This window comes from Hyperolius riggenbachi, chromosome 4 (assembly GCF_040937935.1).
Source record: "Hyperolius riggenbachi isolate aHypRig1 chromosome 4, aHypRig1.pri, whole genome shotgun sequence".
Classification (NCBI taxonomy): domain Eukaryota; kingdom Metazoa; phylum Chordata; class Amphibia; order Anura; family Hyperoliidae; genus Hyperolius; species Hyperolius riggenbachi.
In genome coordinates, this window is record NC_090649.1 from 402,310,992 (window position 1) to 402,328,774 (window position 17,783).

Below are 17,783 nucleotides of genomic sequence, written 5' to 3' on the forward strand. Positions count from 1 at the left end.
GGATAAATATCTCCCAGCAATAATGGATAAAATGCTCCCGGCAATAATGCTGCTGGGAGTAGGCAACGGTCCAATTATGTCGAATGCCACTCTGTGAAAGGGCTCACCTATGATTGGCAGTGGACACAAGGTAGCTTTGTGGGGATTCCCAACTCTTTTTACCTTTTGGCAAACGGTACATGAGCGGCAGTAGTTCGTCACATCTATCTGCATTCTAGGCCAGTAGAAATGTCCCTGTATACGATCAAGTGTCCTGCGGATTCCTAAGTGCCCTGCCAGGGGAATGTCATGTGCGGACTTCAGCACATGCCCCTGGATGGCACTAGGTACCACAAGCAACTTGGTACCCACACTCATGCCACCTTCGGTGGGGTGTACAGGCTCACAGTACAACTTCCCACAACTTCCTACCTTCCCAGTATACCTTGAATGCAGCCTCGTCTGTGAGGGGCTCAGAAGCCTGTCATCTGAGTGCCTCGAGGCTAGGGTCATTCTGGAGTGCTTGCATGAATGCAGCACTCTCAGTTTCAGCCAGCTGGCCCGTGGCATATGAGCTCAGTGGCCAAAAGGTACCATCCTTGTGATCAGAGGAGGGAGAGGAGGCCGGAACCCCCTCCACCTGTTCTGAGCTCAGGTTCTGAGCAGCACGGCTGCGAGTTACTGCTAGGACAGGTATACCTTCAGAATGGCACATATTGGCATTACTTACATCATTTTTACATGCAGGAATGACAGTGACAGGTATAATAACATTTTCATCACAACTGACAGATTGCACATTAAACACAGGTACCTTTGACTCAGGTACTATTGAATCCGGTACCCTTGAACTGGGCACATTCAACCCACCTCCCCCCTGGTCTTGCCCACATGTGCAAAGTACCTGGGTGTGGGCAGAGGGTTCGTTCTCCATCCTGGCATTTCAAGGGGCTTTGGGCAGGTTCATAATAAGACACAAGTTTGCTCAGGTCGTTCCCCAACAAAACTGGGACCGGCAGTTGGTCCAGGATCCCAAAAACCTTCTCTTGAACCCCCACCCCCCAGTCGATGGACACCTGAGCCTGAGGAATGTGAGAAAGAGTGCCCCCCACTCCCGTGAGGGTAAGGTATTTGTCAGGGACGATGTCTCCCGTTGTCTCGGAAACTGGTGACAAGCTGGTCATTCACCGTAACCAGCTGGTGATTGCTCGTGGGGGAGTGGATCCCTTCCCCACCTGCAAACGTGATATTTGTGGGTACTCCAGGCTGGGGTTCGCTGGCTGTCTGCGTTTGCCGTGAGCGAGGCACAGGCGGTCCAGGTGCTGGCGTTGTCTGCCACCGCTCCGGGCAGTTGAATTTCATTTGTCCGGGATTGCGACAGTAGTGACAGGTGACCCCTTCAGGTGCCCCAGGCCTGGGCGCAGCAGATGCACTGAATAGCCCCTGTGGCAGATGGCTCAGAGGCAGGAGGGTCTGTCCTGGTATTCAGCTGACCGCCTCTCCAGCTAGATTGTGCAGTTCTGCGTGTGTTAGGCACCCTGGTAGTCACAAAGGTCTCAGCGAGGTCTGCGGCAGCACAAACTGTCGTACATCAGCAGGGCAAATATTCAGAAACTTTTCTAGGACTATCAAGTCGTAAAACCCCTTGATATGGCCTAGAGTCCACTGGCGGAGTGTGGTGAGTAAACTGCTGACCACATCTTGATAAAGAGTCCATAGTTTTTTTCTGCCAGGACCTGAACTTTTTGCAATAGGCTTCCGACATCAGCTGATATTTAGTAATGATAGCGTCTTTTATAGCGGCATAATCATTATCTTTTTCCACAGGTAACTCTGCGAAAGCATCAAGCGCTTTGTAGTGCAGCAAAGGTGTCAGATGTCTGGCCCACTGGTCTTGGGACAGACGAGACTGACGGCATGCTTTTTCAAAAGATAGCAAGAACAAGTCAATGTCAGTGTCTTTTTAAATAGTAGCAAATTGAAATTTTGCACTTACAGGGGATGCGGCTCCTTCAGCAAGGAGGCTGGGCAATAAACTCCGGCTGGTCTGTTGCACTTTTGCCATGTTCAGTTCATGCTGACGCTCCCGCTCTTGCTCAGCGGAATCCCTCTCCGCTTGGCATTCTGCCGCAGCGGCTTGGCGCTCCTCAAGCGCTTCCAACCACTGCAGGTACTTATCTGGGTCAGTGTCTATTAGTTTTTGTAATGCCTGCTGCATTAGAGGATCAGCACGAATGGACAGTCCAGTACTGGCCAGTTCCGGGCGAGTACTTGGAGAAGCTCTGAGACGGGGTCCATACTGACAGCCTCCTGCGTAGCTGTTGCCGCAGGGCCCTTAGGATGCTCAACCTCTGTACGCTCAGGATCTTCAGTCTCTGGTTCCCCTTGATTTGAGTCAGATGGGCTGGTGTCCACCTCTGTGGACACATCCCGCTCCAACAGTTGCTGGGTATCCCATTGAAACAAGTCTATTATCATTTCCTGTTTTGTCTTGTGGCGGATGTCAATGCCCCGCGTTTCACAAAGATTTTCCAGGTCTGCTTGGCACATGTTCTTGTAGTTCCCGGACATTTTCACGACAAATAAAAGAAAACTTTTGGGGAGGGGTACTGGGCTACACAGTCTCTCTGTATATATAAAAAAATATATTGCATTCAGCTACAACACCAATAAATTAGTTCATGTCTGGACAGGGCTAATTTGATAGCGCTATCTGAGATACTTTCAGCACAACACAGATCCCAAATTCTGCCAAACACTGTCACAAGCCCCCTAGTGGCCGGACCGCACAATGCCTTCCAATTGGTTTCAGCACACAGACTATGCAATCTGTGGTCGCAATCGGTGCGCAGAAACCGCTGGGATTTTGGCAGCAGATCGACTAGAAGGGAGCTTGTGAGTTACGGTAATACAAATTACACACTATTTCAGGGTATAACTGCCACCACTCCTACAGAAGAGAGGAGACCTAACTATTACCTGCAAACAAAAACGGTTAAAATACACTCTAGTTTATCTAGCTATCAACAGTAGTAGCGACTCTTCAGAAGCTAGAATTCGGTTGTGCGGCTCAATAGCAGGGGTAGCTGAACAAATGACTTTTTAGAAATCTTTATTATAAATAATTCATATATACAGAAAATCATTAAAAACAACAATTATAGAGACAATTGTAGCACAGTATAAAATAAATAAAAAGGGAAGAAAATACGAATACTTAAGTTCATGTGGAAATATGTCCTTTCTGGGAAAACACGTGCAGTTCTTTGTTTCAGTTCAGGAGCCAAAGTTCAGACAAGATGGCCGCTACTCTTCCTCAAAGCAGCAGCATGCTCCCATGAAGATGGAATTGAAGAAATAAAGGAGGAGTACCTGGCAAGCTCTTTTGAATGATCCACATGTTTGGTGGGGTCTCAGGTTCAGCCCAGGGGCTGGACAGGGTGCGGTTAACCTCCTGGGTGGGTTCCTGGTGCCCACCAAATATGACATTTTCCATATCTCACCTTACGCTTCCCGCACACACATAACTGTCACAGATTCATATTCCTCAGAATATGACAGTTCATATGACATCAAACTTGGTTGCGGTCGCATGTCCGGTTACGAAGTAGCAGAATACCTCGGGTTCTGGGTATGTCAGTGGCCTCAATTTAATATGAAAATATTCACCAGATCCGGACCAGCGGAATGAGATAACTTTCATACCTCTCATATGAACGGTATTCTTTAAACAGGCTAAAAATCATATACAGCATTTATTTCTAAGCTGGTTCCACGGCTCTGCTGATCTAGACCCCTGCTGTGTGGAAAGCTCGCTTTGCTGGGGCTCACCAAATGGTATCCTTTTCAAAGGGCATGTTCACACTTGGGTGTCACTACCCATGAAGGAACTTTTTTTGATGAAGTTCATTACACAACCAGGTGTTCTCAGAGAGCCACTTGTCTCATAAAAAGAAAGTTCTGCTAACAACTGAAATGCTAGATTTCCAAAAGAAGACCCCAGGCTGACAGACTGCTACCCCCCCTAGACATAAAACCTTGATCTGGCAACGCAACGACAATTCGTGCAGGAAACCGATTGCAATTGCGTTTTCTGGTTTCACGACTCTTCCGTGACATTATCTACCAGTAATAGTGGATAAAAATCTCCCGGCACTACTGGATAAAAAGCTCCCGCCAATACTGGATAAATATCTCCCGGCACTATTGGATAAATATCTCCCGGCACTACTGGATAAAAAGCTCCCGGCTATACTGGATAAAAAGCTCCCGGCTATACTGGATAAAAGCTCCCGGCTATACTGGATAAAAGCTCCCGGTTATACTGGATAAAAAGCTCCCGGCTATACTGGATAAAAAGCTCCCGGCTATACTGGATAAAAAGCTCCCGGCTATACTTGATAAATATCTCCCGGCTATACTGGATAAATATCTCCCGGCACTACTGGATAAAAAGCTCCCGGCACTACTGGATAAAAAGCTCCCGGCACTACTGGATAAAAAGCTCCCGGCACTACTGGATAAAAAGCTCCCGGCACTACTGGATAAAAAGCCCCCGGCACTACTGGATAAAAAGCCCCCGGCACTACTGGATAAATATCTACTGGCAATACTGGATAAAAAGCTCCCGGCAATACTGGATAAATATCTACCGGCAATACTGGATAAAAAGCTCCCGACACTACTGGATAAAAAGCGGCATCTTTAGTGTCCAAAATGTGGCTTATTTCATGATAAAACATACCCAGACAGCAGTGAGGCTGTGGAGCAGCAATGATGCAGGGTGGTCTACCCAACGACTGTTTTGTGCCCTGTGCATCGCCAGAAGCTCCGCTTTTTAAACAGTAGTGCCAAGAGCTTTTTCCTTACTTTGCAGATCTCTTAATTTGTTGCAAAGCAACTCCTCTGCTATAGGAAGTGCTGGACTGTCTCGATCTGTTAAGTCTGAATTCATGGTTGATTTGTTTGTTGGTGTGATATAGAATAGTGGTGTATTTATTAATCAATTCTTTCATCATACGATGCTTTGGCATGTGAGGATAGCTTTAAATGTATGAAGGTGAAACAAGTAGGGTTTGGCATGTGTCCCATTCCACTTGTATCACACGGTCATCTGTTACAGGCACTGCACAGCTTGAGCTACCCCACCCATCCTCTAAGCTTCATGGATTCCTAACCACATCCTGCTGGACACATATTCATGTCAGCACTTGATGCTTCCCTTATAAAAAGATTCAAATGTGGAGATAAAACAAGCTTGAATAAGTTATTTTATAAAGAAAATTATGTACAAAGGGAATTTGCATTGTCACGTCATACATCATTCCCACGGCCAAAGAAGGCAAAGTGTTGTACATTCATATACAGTATCAATTGCTAGAGAAATGAAGACTTCCATTGGATGTTTTAAATTTATTTCAAAATATTAGGATGGAGTGGTTTCTGTGAATAGATATGACTTACTGCAGCAATGCCCAAAGAGAAAAAAAGCACAAATTATTATAATATGCAATTATATAGCACTGACATTGTAGGTAATGCTTTGTATATAAATACTTCATATCACTAAGGGTTCACTTCCACTGTGTCTGATTAGAGAATGCATCCAAATCCCTCTAGCTGTGCACTGCTATGGGGATTCACATGCGTAATATGAAAACAAATGCATCCAACTAAACTTTTTTCCCCCATCCTGCAAATTCAGATGCAGCCTATTGGAAATGGGTGCGAGCAGTCTCTCGAAGAAGTTCACAATCTTATTCCTACCACAGTCAGCCAATGTCAATCAGTGGGCGTACCTCAGAGAGGGAATGATCACAGGGGGTGCAGTAGCCTCTAAGTGTAATAAATGGAACAAGCCAAGGGTATTCATCTGTACTGTACTCACCAAATTTGGTTGCTATCGGAAACAGTTAATCAGACGTGTGGCAAACTGCCCATTCAAGTCTTTGTTCTGGTGAGGTCGCTGCTGGTTTTAGGAGAACTACAGTATTAGCAAAGCTAAAAAACTTACTCAGGTAAAAATGACAGAGCCTGTCATGACAGGCTCTTTGTTAATGATGGAGGATGAGGTGTGTCAGGGTTAAATACTTACCTGTTCCGACATCATCCCTCCAAGCAGGTGATCACTCTGTCCTCTCGATATTGCGGCCTTGGTGATTTGTCTTTCAAAATCTTAGCTGAGGCTCTAGCCAGAGGCGTAGCAATTGGGGGTTGCAGAGGTTGCGACTGCATCGGGGCCCTTGGGCCAAAGGGGCCCCGAAGGGCCCTCCCTCAACTGCAGTATTAGCTCTCTGTTGGTCCTGTGCTCATAATAATGACTTCTACAGATACTTTAAATAGTGGTAATCATTAACAAACTGCTCCCCATTCCCTTCTTGCACCTCTGACACTGTAGTTGCCATTGGCATGTTTTGGTGCGCCGTATCAATTGTTATGTAGAGAGTTATGCATCGGGGCCCACAGCTCCTTAGCTATGCCACTGGCTCTAGCCACACCCATCTGCATTGCCATGGCCTGCCCCCAGCTCGGCAGCTGCAGCCTAATTGCTGCCGAGCTGGGGGCAAGTGACAGCTCGACAACACCGTTCTTAAATCTTGATTGGGTGGGATGGTGAGCAAGCAAGCAGCTCACCCATTCCTCATCTCCCAGAAGGCATTGCTCCTTGGGAAGAAGGGCTACAAGAAGTAGTTGTGGTCAGATGACCATACTGTGAATCCTATTCAGGTTTTTATGGACTGAATAGCTCTTATGTTAAATAACTGTAAAAAGGTAAAAAATGGCAAATGCAGTATGTAGTTTCTGAGGGGCACTCAGCAAGTCTACACAAGTGCCACCCCTGTAACCACTTTCATCTACGGTGTACACTTTCACACACAGCATCAGAGGCCTCTAGGTGCGACAATGAATTGTGTAAGTAAAAGGTGAGAAGTCACTTTTCCAGGGAAATGTTACCTTAAATGTGCGGGCTTCTGAGTTCCTGTGCATAACAGTCTGAGCGAGCAGACTCCTCCAGCCCATTGGGTCCTCCTTGTAGGAGAGCTGACCAGCACGAAGCTTCACATACAGAACACCTTCCTTAGAAAGGATTGATCTGAAGGGGAAGAAGGAAATTTAAAAACTACCACCTGGAAGTAAAGCTTTTCCTATAGAAATCCTTGTGCAAGCAGAAGCATTTGAAAGGAAATGTGCAGTTTTTTTTTTAATTTACTATAGGGATTTTTAAAAAGAAGTTGTACATTCTTTTCCATTAACAAATGTTATTGTTGTTTTTGCAAGAGCAGAAGCAAAACAAGTAACAGCTGTTAAGAAATAATTGAGAGGAATAAAAGGCATACAGAATGACGATAGTTTTGCAGAATTGTCACCAAAAGTGTATGTGGCTTCAAATTTAACATAAATAAATGATCCCTACAAAAATAATCTAGCCCAAAGTTTTCAAAATGCATCATCTTGCTTCACAGAATTGTATATTTTTTAATTAGCTAGATATAACATATGTTAATATTTCCTAATTATCACTCATGTTACCCCGCTCCAAGGAATGCAAGCATGATGGAGTCCATCCCTTTGTTCCAGCGTTACACACAGGCCCGGCCCTAGACTTTTTGCCGCCTGAGGCAAGCTTTAAGCAAATAACCCCCCTCCCCCCCAAGCCGTGGGTGTGAGGGGCCGCCCGAGCTAAAGGGGATAGCGGACAGGCAGGGAGTATTGGGCCTAGCGGCGGGGAGTGGGGTCGGACTCCCCCTCCCTCGCCTGGGTCCCCCGTCTTCCGCTCCCCTCCAGCTTTAAAAAGTTGTGTCGCTGGCTGCAGCTGTAAGAGGCAACGGGCGGGGATCACTCACCTCTTCCTCGTTCCAGCCTAGCCTGCGCTCCACTGACGTCACTTCCTGCTACGCCGCAGGAAGTGACGTCAGTGGAGCGCACGCTGGAACGAAGAAGAGGTGAGTGATCCCCGCCCGTTGCCTCTTACAGCTGCAGCCAGCGACGCAACTTTTTAAAGCTGGAGGGGAGCGGAGGACGGGGGACCCAGGCGAGGGAGGGGGTGCCGCCCCCCCAGAAGTGCCACCTGAGGCAAAAGTTTCACCCCGCCTCATGGGCGGGCCGGCCGGCCGGCCCTGGTTACACAGCATGCCACAAGTAAGAAAAACAACCCAGCATCCTTTCCAGACTGAGTATCATGGCTGCATCCTGTATTAAATCTTTTTATATTGAAAAAATGCATTTTGGCATAAATAACTAAAAGAGTACAAGAACAGCTTGTAACCTTTCCCGAAAAATAGAAGTATTTTTCACTGAACCCAATATAGAAGAGTTTCACTTTAAAGAAAACCTGAACTGAAAATTAAAAGTCAAAATAATCATACGCAGGTCATATTTACCTCCCGTGTAGTCTACTCCTCAATCTCTTTCTCCTCTCCCGCGTCCTGTTTGTCCACTGTGATCAAGGGAATTCTCTGTCCTCCATTTTGAACATGGCCATTACCCCATAACAACTTCCTGGTCAGCACACTGTTAAACTGTAACATCGTCCACTTGAGCCATTGGGAAACATGGACATTACTGGGCACATCAGTTGTCCGCTCAGCTATAACTGACAGCAATTGATATATTTCAGTTCTGACAAAATGTTGTCAGAACTGGAAGGGATCATTGTCAGAAGAAAATAGTGAGCTTCTGAGAGGAACTGGTGGCAAGGTAACTATTTAATGTTCATTTGAACTTACCTCATGTGTTTATTTTAAATAATTTTACTCAGTACAGGTTCCCTTTAAGACCTACTCGTGGGCTCCAGAACTGCATAATGTGGTCAGTTTTTTCTCTGCATGAGTTGTGGCCAATATTTTTCAAAGTATTTATTTCTTAAGAAAACCACATAGATAAAACTTCATGAGAAACTATCTTGACAAGATTTTTAAGTATGATTTCAATCTATTTTTAATCTAATGCTTTAAGCCATCTAAGAAAGCTTTCTAAAACAGTCACCAACAATGTGTTAAAATCACAGTTACTTATATCCACAAAGAGGACTGGAGACTGAAGACGGGCAAAGCTGGGGCAACGGACTGAGGGTCTTCTTCAATCCACTTTTTCTTTTAAAGCGGAATATAACCCAGCATTTCAACTTTGCTCTAAAACATTATTTACAGCATATTATATGCAACCAGCATTGGAAGGGTTACACACAGAGCTTTAAAGTTCCATGGAGAGAAATGCTGCCGCAGCCGAAGTTTAGATAGATACATTTAAGTAAACACAATGTAACAAGTGTGGAATGTGACACACTGACTGTGCAGGAGCTCCTGGACACAGAGAGAGAGAGAGAGTCACATTCCTCACTTGTTACATTGTGTTTACTTAAATGTATCTATCTAAACTTCGGCTGCGGCAGCATTTCTCTCCACGGAACTTTAAAGCTCTGTGTGTAACCCTTCCAATGCTGGTCTAGTAAAAATAAAATGCTGGGTTATTTTCCGCTTTAAGTTTTCTCCTTGGACATTTTTTTTATCTAAATTATTTTTCAGCACTCAGCAATTGCAGTTTTATCATTATTTAAATGAAAAATCCATATTTTGCAAGGATTAATGGCAAACTAGATTTCAGCTTGATTTTTTTTTTCATCATAAAAGATTTTATTGAGCAGATGTTAATTACAAAAATTCAAATAAACTTGCAGTTGAAAAGCTATGAATCTTATATATGACTACAGTATATGTAAGATAACAAATGTATTACAGTAAACATTAGGAACGATAAAGAATAATAATAATAATATTTAAATCACTCCAAAACCTAAGAACCCGGATTAGTTGTTTTAGCTAAACCTGTGACAGGTAACAACCAACTTTGGGATCGAAAATAAGTATCGAGGCAGGTAGCAAATCAGGCTTACGACACTTATTGGTACTGTGACTTTGTTGTTAGCGTGATAGCAACAATTCTATAAGGGTGACTATTCATCTATATATAACCAAGGTAATAGCTACTAGGAGGAATGAAGAGCATTAGTAGAGAAAAGAGCAAGTAGGATTTGATTAGAAAAAGAGAAAGAAGAGAAGAAAAAAGGTACCGACAAGGCTAAAAGTATAGAGGTATCAGTTCACCAAGTTAAAGTGGTAATTGGCTAGAACAAAATTATTGTGATCTCCTAATGTCCTGCTTCTTATTTTGTATTCCATCGAGATGTTTCTATTAACCACAGATAACACTTGGGTTATGTTGATTTGGTTTGCTGATTTCCAATTTGTCACTATTAGGGATATAGCTGATAGTAAAACATGGGCTATTTGTAGTTGTATGGGTTTGGGTAGGAGATGGAGGTCAATCAGTAGTAGTGCCAGCTTGGGAGCTTGATTTTTTTTTTTGTGTGGCATGTAAAATGCAAGTATTCCACAGGAAAAAAAACAAACAAGCAACAACAACAAAAAACTGGTGGGTAGGAGTGTCAAAGTTTCCTGTTAGACCTAACCTCTCCTTACGCTCACACAGAACCCTAATAACCCCCCCACCACCACAACTAATAATCCACCCTGGTAGGCAACTAACAAATCCTCCTGGTGGGCAACTAACCCCCTACGCCCACATTGACGCCTGGCCTTAAAACCCCCGTGACAAAAAATTGGGAACCTGCTATTCTAACTGAGGCTAAACAGTAGCACCTGATATTGATAGCCACAGTTCACATAGAGGGTGGCCCGCTATTTAGCGGGATGCCCATTTTTGTTGCACGTTTTTTAGCTGCTTCGCCAGAGCAGTGCCATTTGGGCTTACAATCCGGTCCTTAAAATTTACAGCTGGCTGTAGAATGAAATGTAAGGATAGTTGTTAACAGTAAATTTCTGAAGGACATACTGTATACAGCACCATTCTATGTCATTTTAGAATAAAAGAATCTTCTTGTAAGAGGTTAGACTGAACAAAAGCACAAGAAAGTAGTTAGAAGGGTATATAATTTATCATTAATCATATAATCATAAAGCTCTTTACAGATCCACACCAGATGAGGCTATACGAATCTTGGCTCTGCCTGTTCAGTAAGCCAGCACCTATTCAGTAGGAGACCTTAGGCAAGTCTCCCTAACACTGCTACTGCCTATAGAGCGCGTCCTAGTGGCTGCAGCTCTGGCGCTTTGAGTCCGCCAGGAGAAAAGCGCGATATAAATGTTATTTGTCTTGTCTTTGTCTATACACCAGCCGGCATGGGGGACAAGGGATTAAAGAGGTTTGGTGGGCAGCTGTGTGGGTGTTTTTTAAAATATTTATTTTAGGCAGGGGTCACACTTGTCTTTCAGTTTCTACACTTTTCAGAAAACTGAAATACAAGTGTGACCTCTACCTTACAACAGATAATGTAATTTATAGAGAAAACTGACAAATTGCGCAAGAAGTCAGTTTTTTTTCTGCATGCGAAATCTGCATTCAAGTGTGACCTAGCTCATTGATTAACATGAGTTCTCAGTTGAAAACAGTTTTTCTGTGCAGAAAACGCGCACGAAAGCCGACAAGTGTGACCCCTGCCTCAAAGTGAACCCCAGGGAAACCTAGAGTAAAAAAAAACAGATACTTACCTAAGAAGAGGCAAGCCTCTGGAACCTTCCTACGCCATCCTCCAGGCCATCGTTGCTGCTTGTACACCCCTGAAAGAAATCTCATGAAAGCCTGTCAGATTTCTGTTCCGGGCGGCACACCTCTTCATGCACAAGTGCAGCTGTACTGCGCCAGTATGGCCACCCCTGCCCAGCTCATGCATGAGTGGCTCCGTGCAACTTCACAAGTGCAGCATGGATCCAGAGGTTTCCCACTGCTAAGGAAAATATCCATTTTTTTTTACCCAAGGTTCACGTCAGGTTTTACTTTAATAATAATTTTTTTTTTTTTCAAATGTGAAAAAAATCACTGTTCTAGGATGACCGCTTGCTATTTTATCACCTCCGTAAACTGAACACCCCTCTCTCCTCCTCACATGTAATCCACTAATTTATTAACATGACAAACTCAAGGTGGGAAAAAGAAAATAAAAATGTTCTTTCTCACACTTCTGTATGACCTAATTTGCCTGGCAGTTAATCATTCAGTTTCCACATTTTGGAATTGAGTTTGGCCCTGGATCTATTAAATGGTCTTTATTTGCCACAGCGTGTCTACAATTTGTTAAAAGTCAAGCTATGTACATTTTTGAAACATAAAACACATCACTTACCTATGTTAACAAATTATGTACATAAAATAAAGAATACGTAATGTATTTATTTTTTTAAAAAAAGCATATTCTCACATACTTTAGATGTTGCGTTCCTTTTCGTAAGTCAATTACTATTTCCCAGTAGCGAGGACCTTTCACTTTTATCTAGTGTTTAAAAAAACATTAGGCAATGTGTTAACATTCACTATACAGAAAATAATTGATAATTTATGTTATCTGTTAAGTTGTTTCTTCTAGAACAACCAATTAGTCCATAGTGTTTGTCACAAAGTACATTTTGCTTAGCATTTCGGACATAATAAAAACAGATACATGTAAAAAGAGCCCCCGGAGACAGCCACTAGTAGGATATTGGTAATATTACCAAATTTCTATTAGTTTATTCCAATAGAAGAATATTGATAATCTTTACCAATGTGTTACCATCACCTAACAATCTCACCTGCCTTAACTTTCCTCTTCAACCTTTCTCTTACCTAAGGAATCATTCCATCCTCATTTAAACAAGCCCTTATGCTTATACTCAAAAAAAACCTTCTCTTGACGTCTCTTCCCTGCCCAACTGCTGCCCTATTTCTCTTCTCCCCTTCTCTTCCAAACTAGTTGAGCTAGTCTATACTGACTTAGTCCGCCACCTCACTGCTAATTTTCTGTTTGATGACCTCCAATCTGAATTCCACCCCAGCCACTCAACCGAAACTGCCCTACTTAAAGTAACCAATGACCTGGCAACTGCTAAATCTAATGTATTCTACTCTATTCTCATCTTCCTAGACCTCTCTTCCTTTTTTGATACATTGGACCACTCTCTCTTTCTCAAAATCCTCTCATCCATGGGCATTCACGGTCTTGCTTGCTCCTGGCCTTCCTCCTACCTCTCAGATAGGACCTTCAGAGTCGCCCACTCCAGCACCACTGCCTCTCCACATCCCCTCACTGTTGGAGTTTCAGAAGGCTGTCCTCAGACCTCTCCTTTTCTCTATCTACACATATGGTCTTGGTCAGCTCATCGGGTCTTTTGGCTTCCAATATCACTTATGCAAGGACGATACCCAGATCTACATTTCAGCACCTGACTTGGATACTTTAACTGCTCGTGTCCCTGACTGTCTCTATGCAATCGCCTCCTTCATGTCCTCCAGTTTTCTAAAACTCAATATGGACAAGACTTAAATGGTTATCTTCTCACAATTCAATGCCCCTCCCTGACATCACTATTTCTGTTGATGACACTTCTATAACACGTGTCCCCCAGGCTCGCTGCATAGGTGTAATACTGGACTCAAGTCTCTCATTCAAACTACACATTGAGAAACTATCTTCCTCTTGTCGCCTCCACCTAAAATACATCTCCTGCATCCGCCCTTTTCTCACACAGGACACTAACAAACTTCTGGTGCATGCCCTGATTATTTCACGACTAGACTATTGCAACTCTCTGCTCTTCGGCCTCCCTGCCAACTGTTTAGCCCTGTTACAGTCCATCATGAACTCTGCTGCACAACTCATCCACCTCTCCTTCCGCTTCTCCAGCCCAATCCATCTATGTCAGTCCCTTCACTGGCTGCCAGTTAGACAAAGGTTACAATGAAAATCCTTACTCTCGCCTACAAAGCTCTCCACAACCTAGCTCCTTCCTACCTAAATCAACTTATTTTCAGATACCATCCTACACGCAATCTCCTCTCTACTAACAATATCCTCCCATCTTCTTCCCTGGTCACCTCACTCCCCTTACTACCCCTTACAAGACTTCTCTCAATCCTCTCCCCTCCTCTGGAACACTCTCCCTCAACACATTCACCACTCACCCACACTTACTCTTTTTAGGCCGCAATCTAAAAACTCACCTCTTCAGGCAAGCAAACTCTCCAACCTAGGACACTTTGCCCACTGATCACCATTTCTACCATCTCATACACAGCTTTCCTTCAGCTACTGTCCTATCCCTTAAACCAGTGCTGTCCAACTTCATGGGCATGGAGGGCCATTTTTTTTGTCAGATTCCACGGCGGAGGGCCGAAGGTTCTTGCTAGAGCCGCAGACCCCCCCCCCCCCCCCCGGAAAATAAAAAAAATTAAAGGACAATTAAATTGGCAGCACTTTCCATAAAATGCAATTTAAAATTTTGGTGAAGACGTGCGCCAAAAACCACGAGGGTTCCGTTGAGCGTAGAGCGGCGCCCGAAAAATGGGTGTGGCCACGGGTGGAGACAAATTTACATGAACTTAGCAATGTGGGACATTAGATTAGGACAGTGGTGGTGAACCTTTTGGAGGCCGAGTGTCCAAACTGCAACCCAAAAGTCACTTATCTATCGCAAAGTGGCAACAGCAATTTAAACTACATACAAACGTTTTAACTCATACATGAACATTATGGAAAAACCAAGTTGAAAATAAACTGTGAAGATAAACAATTTCATCTATCCTACTCCTGAAAAATGTGGTTTTTTTTTTAGAACCTTCCAGTTTTATTTTCCGTTTTAAAAAGCTAAAAAAGTAGGTTTAATGCTATTATTTCATGATGACGATTCAGCTTTTCCATAGTCTCACAGTTCGCAATCATGTGACCCCCAACAAGACAAATTCAGCAATCATGAGGCCCCTAACAAATCATGAGGCCCCCAAACAAGACAAATTCAGCAATCATGAGGCCCCCAACAAGACAAATTTAGCAATCATGAGGCCCCAAAAAATCATGAGGCCTCCAACAAGACACATTCAGCAATCTTGAGGCCCCCAACAAATCATGAGGCCCCCAACAAGACAAATTCAGCAATCATGAGGCCCCCAACACGACAAATTCAGCAGTCATGAGGCACATAAATAGACAGCATTTCACATAAATAAGCAGAATGCCCCTTTAATATGGTAGACACCTCTAACCTGGCTTCTAAAACTCCTCTACTGGCTGCTGTGCCTGGCAATAGTGTTTTGGGCCGGATTGGGGATGATGTGTGGGCTGAAATGCCTTGCGGTGCTGCTGTGGCCAGGCTGGCGGTGATGCTGTGGTGTGGCCGGATGAGGTAGTGACAGGTGCCCCCCCAGTTAGATAGTGACAGGTGCCCCCCAGCTAGAAAGTGACAGGTGTCCCCCCAGCTAGATAGTGACAGGTGTCCCCCCAGCTAGATAGTGACAAGTGTCCCCCCAAGCTAGATAGTGACAGGTGTCCCCCCCAGCTAGATAGTGACAGGTGTCCCCCCCAGCTAGATAGTGACAGGAGCCCCCCCAGCTAGATAGTGATAGGAGCCCCCCCAGCTAGATAGTGACAGGAGCCCCCCCCAGCTAGATAGTGACAGGTGCCCCCCAGCTAGATAGTGACAGGTGCCCCCCAGCTAGATAGTGACAGGTGCCCCCCAGCTAGATAGTGACAGGTGCCCCCCCAGCTAGATAGTGACAGGTGCCCCCCCAGCTAGATAGTGACAGTTGCCCCCCCCAGCTAGATAGTGACAGGTGTCCCCCCAGTTAGATAGTGACAGGAGCCCCCCCAGTTAGATGGTGATAGGAGCCCCCCCAGCTAGATAGTGACAGGTGCCCCCCCAGCTAGATAGTGACAGGTGTCCCCCCAGCTAGATAGTGACAGGTGTCCCCCCAGCTAGTGACAGGTGTCCCCCCAGCTAAATAGACAGGTGCCCCCCCCCAGCTAGAAAGTGACAGGTGCCCCCCCAGCTAGATAGTGACAGGTGTCCCCCCAGTTAGATAGTGACAGGAGCCCCCCCAGTTAGATAGTGACAGGAGCCCCCCCAGTTAGATAGTGACAGGTACCCCCCCCAGTTAGATAGTGACAGGTGCCCCCCACTTAGTTACAGGTGCCCCCCCCCAGCTAGATAGCGAGCCCGTTACCTCTCTCTCCTGTGTCCCCGCTGCCCCACAGCTCAGACCTCACAGATCGCGGCGACTGAAGCAAGCAGAGCGCGCGCATGACACCCGCGCGGCAGAACGTCATATGCGGAAGTGACTAATGATGTCACTTCCGCATGTGACGTACTCCGTGCGGGTACCTTGCACACTCTGTTTACCTCATTCGCCGCGATCTGTGAGGTCTGAGCTGTGGGGCAGCGGCAGCGGGGACACAGAAGAGGCCACAATAAGAGGGAGCAGGTATGGCGCCCCTAGCGCAAGCCATGCCTGCATCCCAGGGAGACGAGCGGGCCGTAGCAGGTGGCCCGGCGGGCCGGGTGTGGCCCGCGGGCCGCCAGTTGGACAGCGCTGCCTTAAACCTTTAGATTTTAAGGCCTTTTGGCCAGGGCTCTCTTCCCCTTTTGTCTCACAATGCTGTGTAGTGTGTGTACATACTTCACACCCCTGTGTAAAAATACGCAGTTAATTTATTCACTGCATTAGCAGTTATCCACTCTTGTCTTGTATTAACTGTTGTATTGTTTATTTCGTATTGTTATACCCTGTATGCTGTTGTACAGCGCCAAGGAAGATGCTGGCGCTATATAAATCAATAATAATAATAACAACCTAACTTTATACTAAACACCAGTCCTACCTCTCCATGCCTAAAACTAACCAATATCCCTTGGTGGTGCCTAACCCTAAACCCCCTGGTGGTGCCTAGCACGAAGGACCTCCCCTGGCACTACCAAACCTCTATGCAGACCAGAACTGAAGGCAATCATCAATGATTGCTCAATGATAAACCTGCAGGGCAGAAACCTGAACAGCAGATTGCCCCTAAAGAAGGAGAAAATAACCACAATGAACCTGTTTCATGAACACCCCCACTTTCCAGTGAGGTCTAACGCCTGATATGAAAGAAACCAGTACAGAGTTAGCAGCGGTTACATGACTTTGCAGTAGGTTTGCAAATTACCAGAGCATTGTTTCATGTTCAAGTGATTTTCTACAATTTGATTTATTTTAAAATTACTCACTTCCCTCCATTCAGCACTAAAACAAAACAAAAAAAAAACTTGTGCTTGTGCAAAAACAGTAACATTCCTTTGTGTACCTGTTTAAGGAGGTGCAGCTCTGGAAGCAGAGTGGGTGCCATCAGTTTTTCTGTGGTCTCTTTGTACCACTGTGTGGCCTGTAGAGAGACATATAAGTAACCAATATAGAGCAGTAATGGAACACTTGATATAAACCCTGCACTGCTAGCCTGACCCACTAATATGGTGATTTCTGTTACCAGAAGACATAATTAGGCACTCTAGAGGCCAGTACCTTCAACAGCTGAAATAGAGAAGTTGCAAGAACTTCCATTTTACTTTATACTTTGCTTATATGGCATTACAGTTACTCTAACTTTCGTTCACAGCAGAAGTCAAGGTACGGCCAACAATTATAAGTCCTATAACTTTCTAATCTGTTGTTACTGACAATTAAAGAGGAACTGTAGTGACATATAGTAGAATGCAGTAAATTATTCAGGATACACACTTTTACATGAAATATGCTAGTTTCAGCATCAGAAACACTTCCAATAGCTTTATATAGCTGTATATTGGTATGTAGCCCCGCCCTCCCACTGAAGCCTAGCCTAGGTGTTTTTTTAAGCAGAATTCTCCCCCAGAGCATCAGGGAGTCCAGAGATATTTTCTATTTGTTTTAGAACTCTCAGAACAAAAACATTCCACTGATATTACCTG

The 17,783-nt window shown here is 44.7% G+C and overlaps 1 protein-coding gene across 2 annotated transcripts in view; it reads right to left on the reverse strand.

The window, feature by feature from the left end:
* Positions 1-17,783, reverse strand: part of ANAPC1 (anaphase promoting complex subunit 1) — a 160,915-nt gene that overhangs the window by 15,436 nt on the left and 127,696 nt on the right. For both annotated transcript variants that reach the window (XM_068232285.1, XM_068232284.1), the window contains 3 exons: positions 17,144-17,221; positions 12,258-12,325; positions 6,934-7,072 (listed from right to left, as the gene is read on the reverse strand). In XM_068232285.1, coding sequence (XP_068088386.1) covers positions 6,934-7,072; positions 12,258-12,325; positions 17,144-17,221 — 285 coding nt within the window. The remainder of the gene's footprint in view (positions 1-6,933; positions 7,073-12,257; positions 12,326-17,143; positions 17,222-17,783) is intronic.